The following is a 16,703-nucleotide window of genomic DNA, read 5'->3' on the forward strand; positions in this document are numbered from 1 at the left end:
ATTTATTTTATTTTTTTCATTTATTTTATTTTTTTCATTTATTTTTATTAGTTGGAGGCTAATTACTTCACAATATTGTAGTGGTTTTGTCATACATTGACATGAATCAGCCATGGATTTACATGTATTCCCCATCCTGATCCCCCTCCCACCTCCCTCTCCACCTGATTCCTCTGGGTCTTCACAGTGCACCAGGCCCAAGCACTTGTCTCATGCATCCAGCCTGGGCTGGTGATCTGTTTCACCCTAGATAATATACATGTTTCGATGCTGTGTTTTCAAAACATCCCACCCTCGCCTTCTCCCACAGAGTCCAAAAGTCTGTTCTGTACATCTGTGTCTCTTTTTCTGTTTTGCATATAGGGTTTACCATATAGGGTCATCTTTACCATCTTTCTAAATTCCATATATATGCGTTAGTATACTGTATTGGTCTTTATCTTTCTGGCTTACTTCACTCTGTATAATGGGCTCCAGTTTCATCCATCTCATTAGAACTGATTCAAATGAATTCTTTTTAACGGTTGAGTAATATTCCATGGTGTATATGTACCACAGCTTCCTTATCCATTCATCTGCTGATGGGCATCTAGGTTGCTTCCATGTCCTAGCTATTATAAATAGTGCTGCGATGAACATTGGGGTGCACGTGACACATTTTTATTAACTAAAGCCCACAGTTTACCTTAGGGTTCACTCTTGGTGCTGTTCAACCTATGGGTTTTGACAAAGGGGAAATGTCATATATTCACCGTAGTATCATACAGAATTGTTTCATCAACTTAAAAAAAATGGAGTTCCACCTAATGGAATTGGAGTTTCATCCCTTACTCTCTCCTCCTGAGTCCCTGACAACCACCAATCTCTTTACTGTCTCCACAGTTTTCCAGAATGAACAGAAACCAATCTTAGCTGTGTTCTGTATCCCTGTCATCCCAGAAGGTGTGTATTAAGTCTTGGGCCACCTCCCCAGGATGTGGTGAGCTCTTCTCTTCTTATAGTTCCTCTCTTTCTACCTTCATGACTGTGCATCTTAATTAATAAACAGAGGGAGTCTGTGGATGGTCTGGTCTAGTTGAAGCTAAAAACTCCCCAGTCCTGGGGAGTAGCTCTAAGATTCATTAGCAGCCACCAGTAAGTGGTAAGTATAACAGAGAAGTAAGCAGAAGATAGGCTTTGGGGTCATTCAGATGTTGGTTCAGAGCCAGGCTCCCCTACTCAGGAGTCATGGTCCCTTGGCAAAGCTATGTATCCTCTGTGGATATAGCTGCCACTTCTGTAAAGTGAAAGTTAATCACACAGTCATGTCCGACTTTTTTGCAATCCCATGGACTATAACGTGCCAGGCTCCTTTGTCCATGGAATTCTCCAGGCAAGAATACTGGAGTGGGTTGTCATTTCCTTCTCCAGGGGATCTTCCTGACCCAGGGATTGAAACTGGGTTTCCTGCATTGCAGGCAGATTCTTTACCAACTGAACCACTCCTGTAAAATAGGGATCAAAGCAAGTGCCTCATAATATTTGGATAATGGTTTAACAAGAAACACATGAGCACAGGTGCCAACATCCAGTAAAAAGTAGCTATTCTCAGCAATAACTCAAAATCCAGTGCCAGAGACACTTAAATCTCTAAGACGACAAATTATAATGATGGCCATGAAAAAGTTAGAAGCAAGGATTTTAAGACTCACTCAGGAGTTGTTTTAGAAGCACCCAGGAATGAATGACTAGGTCTGTTTTGGAAAGAGATGTCCAGGAAGGCTACACAGAGAAGGTGACACTTCAGCTGAGTCTTAAAAATGAACAGATGTTGGTCAGTTGGTGAAGGAGAAGAACCTCAATTTGGCAGAAAAAGTGGTTAAGGAACTACAACTGTTCTCTCTAGATCATTGGTTCTCAACTTGGGATGACTTTGCCCCCGTCCCTATGGGGACATTGGCAATGTCTGGAGATAATTTTGGTTGTCGCTCCTGAGCGGGGGCTACTGGCATCCAGCTGGTGGAGGTCAGGGATGCTGCTAAGCACCTTACAGTGCACAGGAGAGCCCCCAAGGCAACGGATGATCTGGCACCAAATATTGAGAAAGCTTGCACCAGCTGTTGGAGAGCTTCAGGAAGTTGAGAGCACAGCCCACATGATCTCAGTCTCGTCCATTCAGTGTCTTCTTGGAGGCTCTTGTTTCCAAGTCATTGACCTTGACTGTGATCTCAGAGTATCAGGACTGAGTGGGACTGTTACGGCTACCATCCTGGGGGCATACAGCAGGTGCTGACCCAAAATTGAGGGAAAGATGCAAAGGACTCCAAGGAAGGGAGGCTGAGAAACCCTGGAAACCAGTGATGTTTGGGGGAAAGCAGCCTCCATTTACCCAAGTGTCTGGTTTCCCCATTTTGGTTTGCTCTCAGACCGTCAGGGCTTGCTTCATCTAGGACATGAGCCCACTGAATAGAGCCTTCATTACATTTTCCTGTTTTTTTTTTTTTTTTTTTCATTTTGGTAAAATACACATAACATAAAACTTACATTTCTCCATTTTATAGCATACAATTCAGAGGCATTTAGTACATTCACAGTATTGTGCGACCACCTCCTGTAACTAGTTTCAGAATCTTCTCAGAACCCACAAAGGAAACCCCATATCCATTAGCAGTCACTCTCCATTCTCCCCTGCCCGCAGCCCTGGCAACCACTGATATGTTTTAAACTCCTACATAAAGGTTCACAGCAACACTATTTACAAGAGTGCAAAAATGAAAACAATCTAAATGTTCAGATGGGCAGATAAAAATCTTGTTTATCCCTGTGTGTGTGTGTGCTAAGTCACTCCAGTTGTGTCCGACTCTTTGGGACCCCATGGACTGTAGACCACCAGGTTCCTCTGTCCATGGGATTATCCATGCAAGAATACTGGAGTGGGCTGCCATGCCCTTCTCCATGTTTATCCATAAAGGGATATTATTTGGCCATAAAAAAGAATGAAGTTTTCATACGTGCTGCAACATGGATGAATTTTAACAACATGGTGAGTAAAAGACACCAGATCCCAAAGTCCACATAATGTATGATTGCATTTAGATGACTTGCCTAGAGCAGGCAAATCTATAGACACAAAAAGTAGATTAGTGGTTTACTGCCTTTTAAACTTGACATTGCCTAATTTTAAAAGATTGCATAAAAATAGGCAAGTTATTTATAAAGAGACATTGAAAGCTCATTAAACTGGAGTTACTGAGCACAGACCAGGTACATTTTCTCACTTATCATAGATAGCTCCTATTGTTTTCCTGATCACAGTTCAAGAACAATTCATTTAGTTCTCATAATAGCTCTTTGAGGCAGGTAGAGGGGAATGGAGGTGCAAAGAGGTGAAGAAATTGCTCAGTTTCACACAGTGTGAGCAGAGCAGGGATTTGAAGTCTATCAGCTGACTCACTCATCTGTTTGTCAGATGACTCTGTTGCATTGCCTTAGAACACATAGATGGTTCTCATGGAATTAGGAAAACAACCACAACATTATTTCTACACAGTGTCTTGCCTCAGGTGTCTTGCATGGATAACTCCAGAGGAAGAATCTGACTGATGCATATTAAGCTAAAGATGCACACTGGTCCCAAGTGTTGTAGCCATGCGATAGGAATCTCATGGTGTCTGACGCTCTGGGAAGAACAGGATTTATCAGAAGGGAGCAGAAGGACAGAGCAGCAGAGGAAGGAAGCTCTGGTGAATGAACATTTTGATTTTTGGAGGCAACCTAGAGGGATAGAAAGGTAGCAACTTTGGGGACAGCCAGTCACGGGTTCTGGCATTTTGAAAGTGTTACCATAAACAAGTTTCTTAGACCCTTTCCAATTTTCTCAGTGGGTAGTCTCAAGATACACAAGAGAGTGATCAAAACAGCACCTCCCCCACTACACTGATGAGAAGATTAAATCATAGGAGGCACAGAGTAGGAACTCAGCCAATGTCATCTGTCATTTATCAGGAGCAGCCCCTGGGGCAGAGCCAGGAGTGATGGAAGCTGACAACCTCCCCTTATCCAGTAGCTGACCTCTCCACATCACACCATACTTCAGGCACAGCCTTCATGCAAGGAGCCAACTTCTCAGCAGTGACTGAATTCATCCTCATTGGCTTCTCCGCCTTCCCCCACCTTCAGCTGATGTTCTTCCTGCTCTTCCTGCTGATGTACCTGTTCACGCTGCTGGGGAACCTGCTCATCATGGCCACCGTCTGGAAGGATCACAGCCTCCACACCCCCATGTACCTCTTCCTGTGTGCCCTCTCCATCTCAGAGATCCTATACACCTTCACCATCATCCCACGAATGCTGGCAGACCTGCTCTCCACCCTCTGCTCCATCCCTTTCAAGGCCTGTGCCAGCCAGATGTTCTTCTCCTTCACGCCTGGCTTCACCCACTCCTTCCTGCTCACCGTCATGGGCTACGACCGCTACGTGGCCATCTGCCACCCCCTGCGCTACAACGTGCTCATGAGCCCCCGAGGCTGCGCCCGTCTGGTGGCCTGGTCCTGGGCTGGAGGCTCAGTCATGGGGTTGGTGGTGACAACAGCCGTTTTCCAACTCACCATCTGTGGCTCTAATGTGATCTGCTATTTCTTCTGCCATGTGCCGCCTCTCATGAAGTTGGCCTGTGGGAACGTCTCCACTGTGGCCAAGGGCGTGGGCTTGGTGTGTATCACTGCCCTGCTGGGTTGTGGTGTCCTCATCCTCTTGTCTTACGCCTTCATCGTGGCTGCCATCTTGAGGATACCTTCAGCCGAGGGCCGGCACAAAGCCTTCTCCACGTGCGCGTCTCACCTCACCGTGGTGGTCGTGCACTACGGCTTTGCTTTTGCCATCTACCTCAAGCCCAAGGGGCCCCAGTCTCTGGAAGGAGACACGCTGATGGGCATCACCTACACGGTCTTCACTCCCTTCCTGAGCCCCATCATCTTCAGCCTCAGGAACAGGGAGCTGAAGGAAGCCGTGAAGAAGGCCTTCCTCAGCAAGCTCTAGCCAAAAAAGGTGGGAGGAATTCCTTGGAACTGACTAAACTGGGTTACCAGATGCTACCATCAGAGATGGTACCTGTAAGCATGTAATAACCTGTTTTTGTCTGATGCTTTATGGTTTACAGGGACATTTGTAGGCTATATCTATGTGTTTGCAAAAATGGTTAAACAGTGTCATGCATATATGCAGGGTGGAAAGATGTATGAGACGATAATACACAAAAAGTCAGATTCATTGATCTATCTGTTGCAGAGCACTTTGTCAGGTACCGTTAAACTTGGAATTTGTTCTCCTGTGAGAAATCAGGGTGGTGTAATTACTCCTATCACCATAAACCCATAGCGCCAAGAGAGATGGAAGATGTCAGGTCTCCACCTTCTTGTAGGCAGCAACAGGTAGCTACATCACAAGAGTTTTGAGACTACGGCAGACTAAACCAGATTACAGCAGAGGAGAGTGAAGCACTCTAAATTTCAGCATTGCTGATCTGTGCAGTTGCAGTTAGCAATGATAATATGCAGGTGGCACTGGTGATAAAGAATCTGCCCGCAATGCAGGAGACACAGGATACTCAAGTTCGATGGATCTCTAAGTGGGGAAGATCCCCTGGAGGAGGAAATGGCAACCACTCCAGTATTCTTGCCTAGAAAATCTCATGGACAGAGGAGCCTGGCAGGCTATAGTTGATGGAGGGCTGCAAAGAGTTGGACATGATGACTGAGCATCAACCCACCACCAATGTGCAGATTCAGAAAAAGCTGAGGAAATCTCCGTGTTTCAAGTGTGAATCTCAAACAGCTGCAGAGAAACAGAGAAGTCTGTATAATTAGTTCAAGGGAAAAAGTCCCATTGTGAGAAATTGCCTGCCATGGGAAGAGTGTGAAGTGGCACAGCCACCAGGGGAAACTCTTTGTTGAATCACAATAGTGAGTGAAGAGCCCAAAATGCAGGTATTTCTCATGGTCATATCAGTTTAAATATCCCCATTTGCACTAAGGGGGATTTAAGGTGACTCTTGAGAGTCCCTTGGACAGCAAGGAGATCAAACAAGTCAATCCTAAAGGAAGTCAATCCTGAATATTCATTGGAAGGAATAATGCTGAAGCTTGAAGTTCCAATACTTTTTGCCACCTGATAAGAGCTGACTCACTGGAAGATACCCAGATGCTGGGAAATGTTGAAGGCAAAAGGAGAAGGGGGTAGCAGAGAATGAGCTGGTTAGGTAGCATCACTGATTCAATGGACATCAGTTTGAGAAAACTCCAGGAGACAGTGGAAGACAGAGGAGCCTGGTGTGCTGCAGTCCATAGGGTCACAAAGAGTTTTAGTGACTGAACAACAACATCCTTCCCACCTCCATGTCCACTCATTCATTCTCTACATTGGCATCTCTATTCCTGCCCTGCAAATAGGTTCATCTGTACCATTTTTCTAGATTCTACATATATGCATTAATATGCAATGTTTTTCTTTCTGACTTACTTCACTCTGTATGATAGACTGTCACTCCAATCAAGTCTTTACAATGACCCAGTTTCATTCCTTTTTGTGACTGAGTAATGCTGCAGCACGAGTCCCAGTAAAGCCTTGCTTGAATCTTTTGTCTGACCTCTTCTCAGTTTCTAATGACCCACTCCAGTGTTCTTGGGCTTCCCTTGTGGCTCAGCTGGTAAAGAATCCGCCTACAATGCAGGAGACCTGGGTTCGATCCCTGGGTTGTGAAGATCCCCTGAAGAAGGGAAAGGCTACCCACTCCAGTATTCTGGCCTGGAGAATTCCATGGGGTCACAAAAGGGCCAGACATGACTGAGAGAATTTCAATTCAACTGAGTCCAAGAACCTGGATCGGCAACATGACCAGTAGATGAACAAGATAGTGTTTATCGCAGCATAGTGATTATAGGCAGTAATACTATCATAAACTTCACAGTTGTTAAGACACTATTCCCACCACATACATACACACACAAAAAGAGATAATTATGTGATACAATAGAGGTGTTATTAGCAAACACTACAGTGGTGTTTTTCCGAAAGGTTTCACTTTCGTCTCAGGTTCAAAGGATTTGTTAACAAAATGAGCCACTCTTATATACAAATAAATAACACAAATATTTCTTAGAGAGTTATCTTGCTTACTTTCAAAAAGAGACATAGAAAGAGCAGAGAATCACCAAATTGGGTTCTGACCAACATCCAGACTTAAACAGCGCTGGGAAGTCCTGTATCACAGCACATTTGGACTCTCAATTGGGAAAGGGTCCCAGGCAGCATGTCGCTCCTTGGGTGAGATTTCCAAGTTTGCAGTTGTGGTGGTGGTGGTGGTGGGTGGTTTCCTGCTTATAATCCCAGGATGGTCGAAAACTGATATCACCATCAATCTGTGACCAAATTGAGGCTCTAGTTTCATGTTAATGCTGTTTGGTTTGTTGTGTAAAACTTGGAATGTTGCCAAGTCTGGGGCTTGGTTGGCCAGGCCCCCTCCAAGGGCTCAACAACCTGAAGATTTCTCCCTCATCTTATCTCAGGTGCTGCAAGTCTTGCACTCATAGCAGGCTCGTCGTCATCATCACCACCATCACTCCCAGTCAGGGCAGTGTCCAGGCAGGTTAGATGCAAGGTCAGAGGCCTACTCTGCTTTGTCTCTGAAGCCTAAACAAGACTATTCATTTAATTTCCCTAAGAAGTGGTAACCATATTGTAATACATAAATAGATCAAATCATCGCACTGTGTACCTTAAACTTACACAATGTAATACGTCAGTTGTATCTCAATTTCTTTTGCAGTGTAGTTTATTAGCAGTCTTGTGTTAGTTTCTGGGGTGCAGCAAAGTGATAGTTATACATACACATGTAAATATACATACACACGTACCTATTCTTTCTGAAGCTCTTTTCCCATTTAGACTGTTACATAATACGTCTCAATTTTTAAAGAGCTTCCTTGATGTATTTAAATTGTTTCCAAATATGAATTTATGCTTTTTTTGTTTTAATTTATTAGTTTTATTGGATGAAAATTATTTTACAATATTGTGATGGCTTTTGCCATACATCAACATGAATTGGCCATAGGCATACATGTGTCCCTTCCCTCCTGAACCCCAGGGACTCCCACTTCCCTCCCCATCCAAAGAATAAGGAAGTTGTGGTGCATATACACAATGGAATATTTCTTTGCTATAAAAAGAGTGGATTTGGGTCAGTCCTAATGAGGTGGATGAACCTAGAGCCTTTTATACAGAGTGAAGTAAGTTAGAAAGAGAAAGACAAATATCATATATTAACACATATATATGGAATCTAGAAAGATGGTACAACAGTTTGTTCAGGGCAGCAAAGGATACACAGGCATAAAGAACAGACTTGTGGACAAGTGGGAGGAGAGGGTGGATGATTTGAGAGAACAGCACTGAAACACGAACATTACCATATGTGAAACACATAGCCAGTGGGTATTTGAGGTATGCACTTATTTTAAAATAACTCTTTATAATACTTAATGAACACTAGTTATGGTGATTCTGTTATACACAGCAACAAGTGTAATTTAAAAACACAAACAATTAATTAGACAAAGTAGCCAAAGTTAAAGGAAAAGAAAATATGCTTATTTATGTTTAGGTTGATGAGCTTCCCTGGTAGCTCAGCTGGTAAAAATCCACCTGCAATGCAGGAGACCCTGGTTTGACTCCTGGGTTGGGAAGATACCCTGGAGAAGGGATAGGTTATCCACTTCAGTATTCTTGGTCTTCCCTGGTGGCTTAGACAGTAAAGAATCTGTCTGCAATGCGGGAGACCTGGGTTTGATCCTTGGGTTGGGAAGATCCCCTGGAGGAGGGCATGACAACCCACTCTGGTATTCTTCCCTGGAGAATCCCCTTAGACAGAGGAGTCTGGCAGCCTGCAGTCCCTAGGGTTGCACGAAGTCGGATATGACTGAGTGACTAAGCTCACGCACACACATGTTTAAGTTGAATTTGCTCTAACGTTGAATTCAGTCCTTCTTTATAAGTTGAGCAGTGAAAACCTCTTATGTTAACATGAAGTGTGAGGATGTGGAAACAAGTCCAGTCAAAACTGGGGAACCCCAAGCAGCCTCCTTTGCAGAATATACGGCAGGTTTCCTGTTATCCTTCCCATATGTTGTCTCATTACATATGTGAATGAACCTCACAAAGAGGGATCAGGGCAGATAAACTTACACCCACTCCATCTGATACAGGGGAGACTGAGGCTCAGAATGGTTGTATGACTCATCCAAGGTCACTCAATATAGGCTTCCAATGTTTGTCTTTCCATCCAACCCTTCACACATCACTTTCCTGCAATATGATATATCCACCTCTTAGAATGGGCTTCCCAGGTGGCATTAATGGTAAAGAATCTGCCTGCCAACAGAGATGCAAGAGACATGGGTTTGACCCCTGGGTTGAGAAGATACCCTGGAGAAGGAAATGGCAACCCACTCCAGTATTCTTGCCTGGAAAAGTCCATGGACACAGGAGCCTGGAGGGCTACAGTCCACGGGAGTGCAGAGAGTGGCACATGACTGAAGCACTCATGCAACTTTCACACTTAGAGAAAAGTTGAAATAATAAGAGTCGCTATGTGGTGAAGAACCTGCCTGCAGTACAGGAGACCAGGGTTCAATCCCTGGGTCTGGAAGATCTTCTGGAGGAGGGCATGGCAACCCACTCCAGTATTCTTGCCTGGAGAATCCCATGGACAGAGGAGCATGCTGGGCTAGGGTCCATAGGGTTGCAGAATGAGACATGACTGAAGCTACTTAACACACACGCATGCACCTCTTGGGATGGCTCAGAGAGTTAAATAACATCCTCTATGTAGGGCAACTGACCATGACTGGCACACAGTGAGGACTCAGTAAATGCCTGCTTTCAAAGATCTATTTAATAGTTATCGATGGCCTTCTGCGTCTCAACTCTTGTGATAGTTTTGAGAGTACAGAGATGGATCTGTTGCTAGTCTCTCTCTTTGAAGAGTTTCCATGGTGCTTGGTGGCAAGACACACAGAGAAATGTCAGAGCTCTCAACTAGACATGGACCAGATTCTAGTGTTAGTTAGTGTGTTAGTCACTCAGTCGTGTTTGACTCTGCGACCCCATGGACTGTAGCCAGCCAGGCTCCTCTGTCTGTGGAATTCTCCAGACAAGGATACTGGGTTGCCCTTCCCTTTTCCAGGGGATCTTCCCAACCATTTCTTCCTCCAGGGGATCTCCCTGACCCAGGGATCGAACCCTGGTCTCCTGCACTGCAGGCAGATTCTTTACTCTCTGAGTCACCAGGAAACCCCAGACCAGGTGCTAAGGGCCCTCAGAAGGAGTGTGACTGCAGCTTGGGAGCATCAGCCAGGTCGTCCTTCATTCCTGTACTCCAACAACTCTCACAAGTGCCCCCCTTCAAAGGACAATTGGGAGTTTCTGGAGACATTTTTGGTTGTTACAACTGGAGAAGGGGGGAGATGTGCTGTAATGTCTAGTGGGTCAAGGCCAGGGATGCTGCTCAACTTCCTAGAATGCACGTCCACTTAAAAAATAGTCACAACCTAAAAGTTGAGACTTATGTTTTATTCGGTGGAAGATGCTTGCTCCTTGGAAGAAAAGCTATGACAAACCTAGACAGCATAATAAAAAGCAAAGATATCACTTTACTGACAGAGGTCCATCTAGTCAAAGTTGTGGTTTTCCCCGTAGTCATGTATGGATGTGAGAGCTGGACTATAAAGAAAGCTGAGCACTGAAGAACTGATGCTTTTGAACTGTGGTGTTGGAGAAGACTCTTGAGAGTCCCTTGGACTTTAAGGAGACCCAACCAGTCCATCCTAAAGTAAATCAGTCTTGAATATTCATTGGAAGGACTGATGCTGAAGCTGAAACTCCAATACTTTGGCCACCTGATGCAAAGAACCGACTCACTGGAAAACCCTGATGTTGGGAAAGATTGAAGGCAGGAGGAGAAGGAGATGACAGAGGATGAGATGGTTGGATGGCATCACTGACTCAATGGACATGAGTTTGAGCAAGCTCCAGGAGTTGGTGATGGACAGGGAAGCCTGGCATGCTGCAGTCCATGGAGTCGCAAAGATTCAGACACAACTGAGTGACTGAATTGAATTGGTTGAAGCCCAGGAGGCAGCGTCTCAAGTAGCCTTGAGCAAATGACTCAGTGGAGATGAGGGGAGGAACCAGGTTATACAGATTATATAGAAGTTTTGTAACAAGGGCAGGTAGCCTGAACATCAAAAGATTATTATTAATTAAAGAAAACCAAATATCCCAAGTGAAGGGATTCAGGGCTTTTTTTTTGTGTATGGGAAGATACAAGAACCTGGGCTCACCGAAATCTTTCCTTTCACAGGCACCTCACCTATCTCGGGCCAGTTTCCTGTGTTTTTCACTTCCTGAACTCCCTTGGGGCTCACTGTTGTTGTTCTTCAGTGACTAAGTCGTGTCTGACTCTTTGTGACCCCATGGACTGCAGCATGCCAGGCTTTCCTGCCTTTCACTATCTCCCAGAGTCTGCTCAAACTCATGTCCATTGGGTTGGTGATGCCATCCAAACATCTCATCCTTTGTCTCCCCATTCTTCTCCTGCTCTCAATCTTTCCCAGCTTTAGGGTATTTTCCAATGAGTCGGCTCTGCATCAGGTGGCCAAAGTATTGGAGCTTCAGCTTTAGCATCAGTCCTTCCAATGAGTATGCACGGTTGATTTCCTTTAGGATCGACTGGTTTGATCCTCTTTCTGTCCAAGGGACTGTCAACAGTCTTCTCCAGCACCACAACTAGAAAGCATCAGTTCTTCAGCACTCAACCTTCTTTATGGCCCAGCTCTCACATCTGTACATATGAGTTCCTACAGGGCTCACCAGAGGGAATGGGTATAGTCTCCTGGCTTCTAGAAGGTATTTTTCTCCTTCCAGAGTGCCTTTAGGGCTCACCAGCTCACATTGGAGGGTTGCAATTGCCAATGACTGGGACATCCTTGTTTACTGATATGGCAGGAAATATTCCATTTCTCATACAGAATCGACCCCACTGCAAAGATGAGCCAGCTTCAGATGTCAGCAGTGCCAAGGATGATAAACCCTGCTGTATTTACTTAACAAGGGCTTCCCAGGTGGTTCAGTGGTAAAGAATCCACCTGCCAATGCAGGAGACATGATTCAATTCCAGGGTCGGGAAGATCCCCTGGAGGAGGAAATGGCCCACTCCCATATTCTTGCCTGGGAAATCCCATTGACAGAAGAGCCTGGCAGGCTACAGTCCACGGGGTCTCAAAGAGTCGGACATGACTGAAGTGACTTAGCACGCACACAAGGGGAAGTCTAGCAGGTTAGGTGACTAGGTTAGGACTAGGTGCAAGCAAATACCCTTGACAACTAAATTTAAGGGACCACCACACAATTCAGTGGCCAAGAAAAATCACATTTCATGCAATATTTTTAAAAATCAAAATTAATGCAAAAAATTCACAATGAACAGAGTATCAGCATTTTAAATAAAGATGGGCTACAACTCTGCACTTTCATCAACCTGCCTCAGTCTTCTTGCTCTGACCCAGCCCTTGGGGTCTAGAGTATGACTCCTAATTGTATGTACATTCACTAAGTTCAACTTCTTTGGTTGTTTTTAATTTGTAACTTAAATTAATACCATGTAAAACTTGATAAATTTGTAAAGCAATTAATACAAAATAATGTAAAGGAGTAAAAACACAGTTTGTTAAATTTCAGAATGCAATGACATTAATCAAACTAGAATGAGTTGATTTTTTTCTTTAGTGATCTCAGGGAAGCACACTGGCCCTTCTTGGATGTAATCCAGAAGTCACCTATGCTGTCAATTCTCTCATATTCACATAGTCTGATTCCTACCCATTTCCCAGGATGATCAGTGTATTCTAAGATGTCTCCAGATTTGTGATCAGTCATGGAGCACTGGCTATACCCCAGGGCTTGTTCTAGCCACTTAATAATCCATTGTACATAACATTTTCAAAAGAGGCAGTCCTTACCATCTGAGACTTCTTCACAATTTATAATAGAGAAAAAGGATGTTTCCAAATATTGTTAATGAACTAACATGAATCTTTCAATACAACCCAGGAGCCTGACTTTATAAAAGGAATCAGAATTATTTTTAGCTCAAGCAACTTTGCATTTAAACATGACACTCTTTATATTAATACACCTGCTAACAAAACCAAACACAAAAAGCATATAGCCTGTTTCATTAAACTTAAGACAGGTCCCTCAAATCAGGTGTTTCTTCCTAACTGCCAGAGAGCAGCATATTTTGAGCTTTGGCCTCATTTCATTGATGTCTGCTAAAGTTGGTGTCTTCTTTCCAATCTGGGTTTTCATCCCTTCCTGGAACAGACTGGTCTCCCCTCCTCATAACCCTAAGAAATCAATGCCTCTGAGCCCCAGCTCTCACTTAATGAATTCTATTTTTTCCACTTAAGGGGCAAGCAGCTGATAGAGAGTCAAGTAGGAGCTGCTGCTGCTGCTGCTAAGTCGCTTCAGTCATGTCCGACTTTGTGTGACCCCATAGATGGCGGCCCACCAGGCTCCTCTGTCCCCGGGATTCTCCAGGCAAGAATACTGGAGTGGGTCGCCATTTCCTTCTCCAATGCATGAAAGTGAAAAGTGAAAGTGAAGTCGCTCAGTCGTGTCTGACTCTTTGCGACCCCATGGACCGTAGCCTACCAAGCTCCTTTGCCCATGGGATTTTCCAGGTAAGTGTACCAGAGTGTGTTGCCACCTCTTGCTTATAAGGTGGCTGGATAGAGGTCACTCACTTTTTGCAGGCTCAACTCTATGCTGTTGTTGTTCTTTAGTTGCTAAAAGTGGTGTCCAACTCTTTGTGACACCATGGACTGTAGCCCACCAGACTCCTCTGCTCATGGGATTTCCCATGCAAGAGTACAGGAATGGGTTATCATTTCCTTCTCCAGAGGATCTTCCTGACCCAGGGATCGAACAACCCAAGTCTCCTATATTGCAGGAGGATTCTTTACTGAGCTACCTGAGAAGCCCAAGGCTTGAACAAATAGCTCAATCTATCACATTCTCATTTTCCTCCACTCAAAAATATGGGTAATAATAGATGTGGGTGTAACATATGCGTGTATGTGTCAGTCGCTCAATCGTGTTCAATTCTTTGCAACCTCACAGAGTCCAAGCTCCTCTATCTGTGGGATTTATTTTCCAGGCAAGAGCATTAGAGTGGGTTGCCATTTCCTCCTCCAGGGGATTTTCCTGACCCAGGGATTGAATCTGTATCTCCTGCCTTGCAGGCAGATTCTTTACCTCCTGAGCCATCAGGCAAGCCCGTATATACAGATATATATGGATTTATTTTGTGAGTTTGAGGAGATAATGCATATGAAATCCTACCACAATGTATGACAAACTGGAAGCACTCATATGTGATGGATATTCTTAAGATCCTTGTTTTAAAATCTCTTCTGCCTCCAACTTGAGATCTGGTCTCAGCCCGAGTTAAAACTTTACATCCCATGGAAGGTGCCCTTCCCGGATCCTCAGTCATATCATTCTCAAACATCAGCATGTGGATCAGCTGGATCTAAATTTCCCCATGAGTACGCCCCCCTGCCCCCTGCCTTTATTTTGGCTGTGTTTGGTCTTCGTTGCAGCATGCAGGTTCCCTAGCTGTGGTGCATGGGCTTAGTAGCTCCAAGGCATGTGTGATCTTAGTTCCCTGACCAGGGATTGAACCCACGTCCCTGCATTGGAAGGAGGACTATTGACCACTGGATTACCAGTGAGGTCCCCCCCCCCCCCATAAGTCTTTTATTCACCAGTTGTGTGACCTCCACCCACATTTATATCTTTTTTAATTTATTTAATTGGAGGCTAACTACTTTACAATATTGTAGTGGTTTTTGCCATACATTGACATGAGTCAGCCATGGTTATACATGTGTTCCCCATCCTGAACCCCCTCCCACCTCCCTCCTCATCCCATCCCTCTGGGTCTTCCCAGTGCCCCAGCCCTGAGCACCCTGTCTCATGCATCGAACCTGGACTGGTGATCTGTTTCACATATGATAATATACATGTCTCAATGTTATTCTCCCAAATCATCCCAACCTCGCCTTCTTCCACAGAGTCCAAAAGACTGTTCTATACCTCTTTGTCTCTGTTGCTGTCTCGCATACAGGGTTATCATTACCATCTTTCTAAATTCCATATATATGCGTTAGTATACTGTATTGGTGTTTTTCTTTCTGACTTACTTCACTTTGTATAATAGGCTCCAGTTTCATCCACCTCAGAACTGATTCAAATGCATTCTTTTTAATGGCTGAGTAATATTCCATTGTGTATATGTACCACAGCTTTCTTATCCATTCATCTGCTGATGGACATCTAGGTTGCTTCCATGTCCTGGTTATTATAAATAGTGCTGCAATGAACATTGGAACACACGTGTCTCTTTCAATTCTGGTTTCCTCAGTGTGTATGCCCAACAGTGGAATTGCGGGGTCATATGGCAGTTCTATTTCCAGTTTTTTAAGGAATCTCCACACTGTTCTCCATAGTACCTGTACTAGTTTGCATTGCCACCAACAGTGTAGGAGGGCTCCCTTTTCTCCACACCCTCTCCAGCATTTATTGCTTGTAGACTTTTGGATAGCAGCCATCCTGACTGGCGTGTAATGGTACCTCATTGAGGTTTTGATTTTCATTTCTCTGATAATGAGTGATGTTGAGCATCTTTTCATGTGTTTGTTAGCCACCTGTATGTCTTCTTTGAAGAAATGTCTGTTTAGTTCTTTGGCCCATTTTTTGATTGGGTCATTTATTTTCCTGGAATTGAGCTTCAGGAGTTGCTTGTATATTTTTGAGATTAATCCTTTGTCTGTTGCTTCATTTGCTATTATTTTCTCCCAATCTGAGGGCTGTCTTTTCACCTTGCTTATAGTTTCCTTTGTAGTGCAAAAGCTTTTAAGTTTCATTAGGTCCCATTTGTTTATTTTTGCTTTTATTTCCAATATTCTGGGAGGTGGGTCATAGAGGATCTTACTGTGATTTATGTCGGAGAGTGTTTTGCCTATGTTCTCCTCTAGGAGTTTTATAGTTTCTGGTCTTACATTTAGATCTTTAATCCATTTTGAGTTTATTTTTGTGTATGGTGTTAGAAAGTGTTCTGGTTTCATTCTTTTACACGTGGTTGACCAGTTTTCCCAGCACCACTTGTTAAAGAGGTTGTCTTTTTTCCATTGTATATCCTTGCCTCCTTTGTCGAAGATAAGGTGTCCATAGGTTCGTGGATTTATCTCTGGGCTTTCTATTCTGTTCCATTGATCTATATTTCTGTCTTTGTGCCAGTACCATACTGTCTTGATGACTGTGGCTTTGTAGTAGAGTCTGAAGTCAGGCAGGTTGATTCCTCCAGTTCCATTCTTCTTTCTCAAGATTACTTTGGCTATTCGAGGTTTTTTGTATTTCCATACAAATTGTGAAATTCTTTGGTCTAGTTCTGTGAAAAATACCATTGGTAGCTTGATAGGGATTGCATTGAATCTATAGACTGCTTTGGGTAGAATAGCCATTTTGACAACATTGATTCTTCCAATCCATGAACACGGTATGTTTCTCCATCTGTTTGTGTCCTCTTTGATTTCTTTCATCAGTGT

General features: G+C 43.9%; 1 protein-coding gene across 1 annotated transcript; it reads left to right on the top strand.

The window, feature by feature from the left end:
• Positions 1-4,086: 4,086 nt before the first annotated feature.
• LOC133061199 (olfactory receptor 10H1-like) lies at positions 4,087-5,016 on the top strand. The gene has a single exon (XM_061149186.1). It carries the CDS (start codon positions 4,087-4,089, stop codon positions 5,014-5,016), a length of 930 nt encoding a protein of 309 aa, XP_061005169.1.
• The last annotated feature ends 11,687 nt before the right edge of the window (positions 5,017-16,703 follow it).

Source organism: Dama dama, chromosome 9 (assembly GCF_033118175.1).
Source record: "Dama dama isolate Ldn47 chromosome 9, ASM3311817v1, whole genome shotgun sequence".
Taxonomy (NCBI): Eukaryota; Metazoa; Chordata; class Mammalia; order Artiodactyla; family Cervidae; genus Dama; species Dama dama.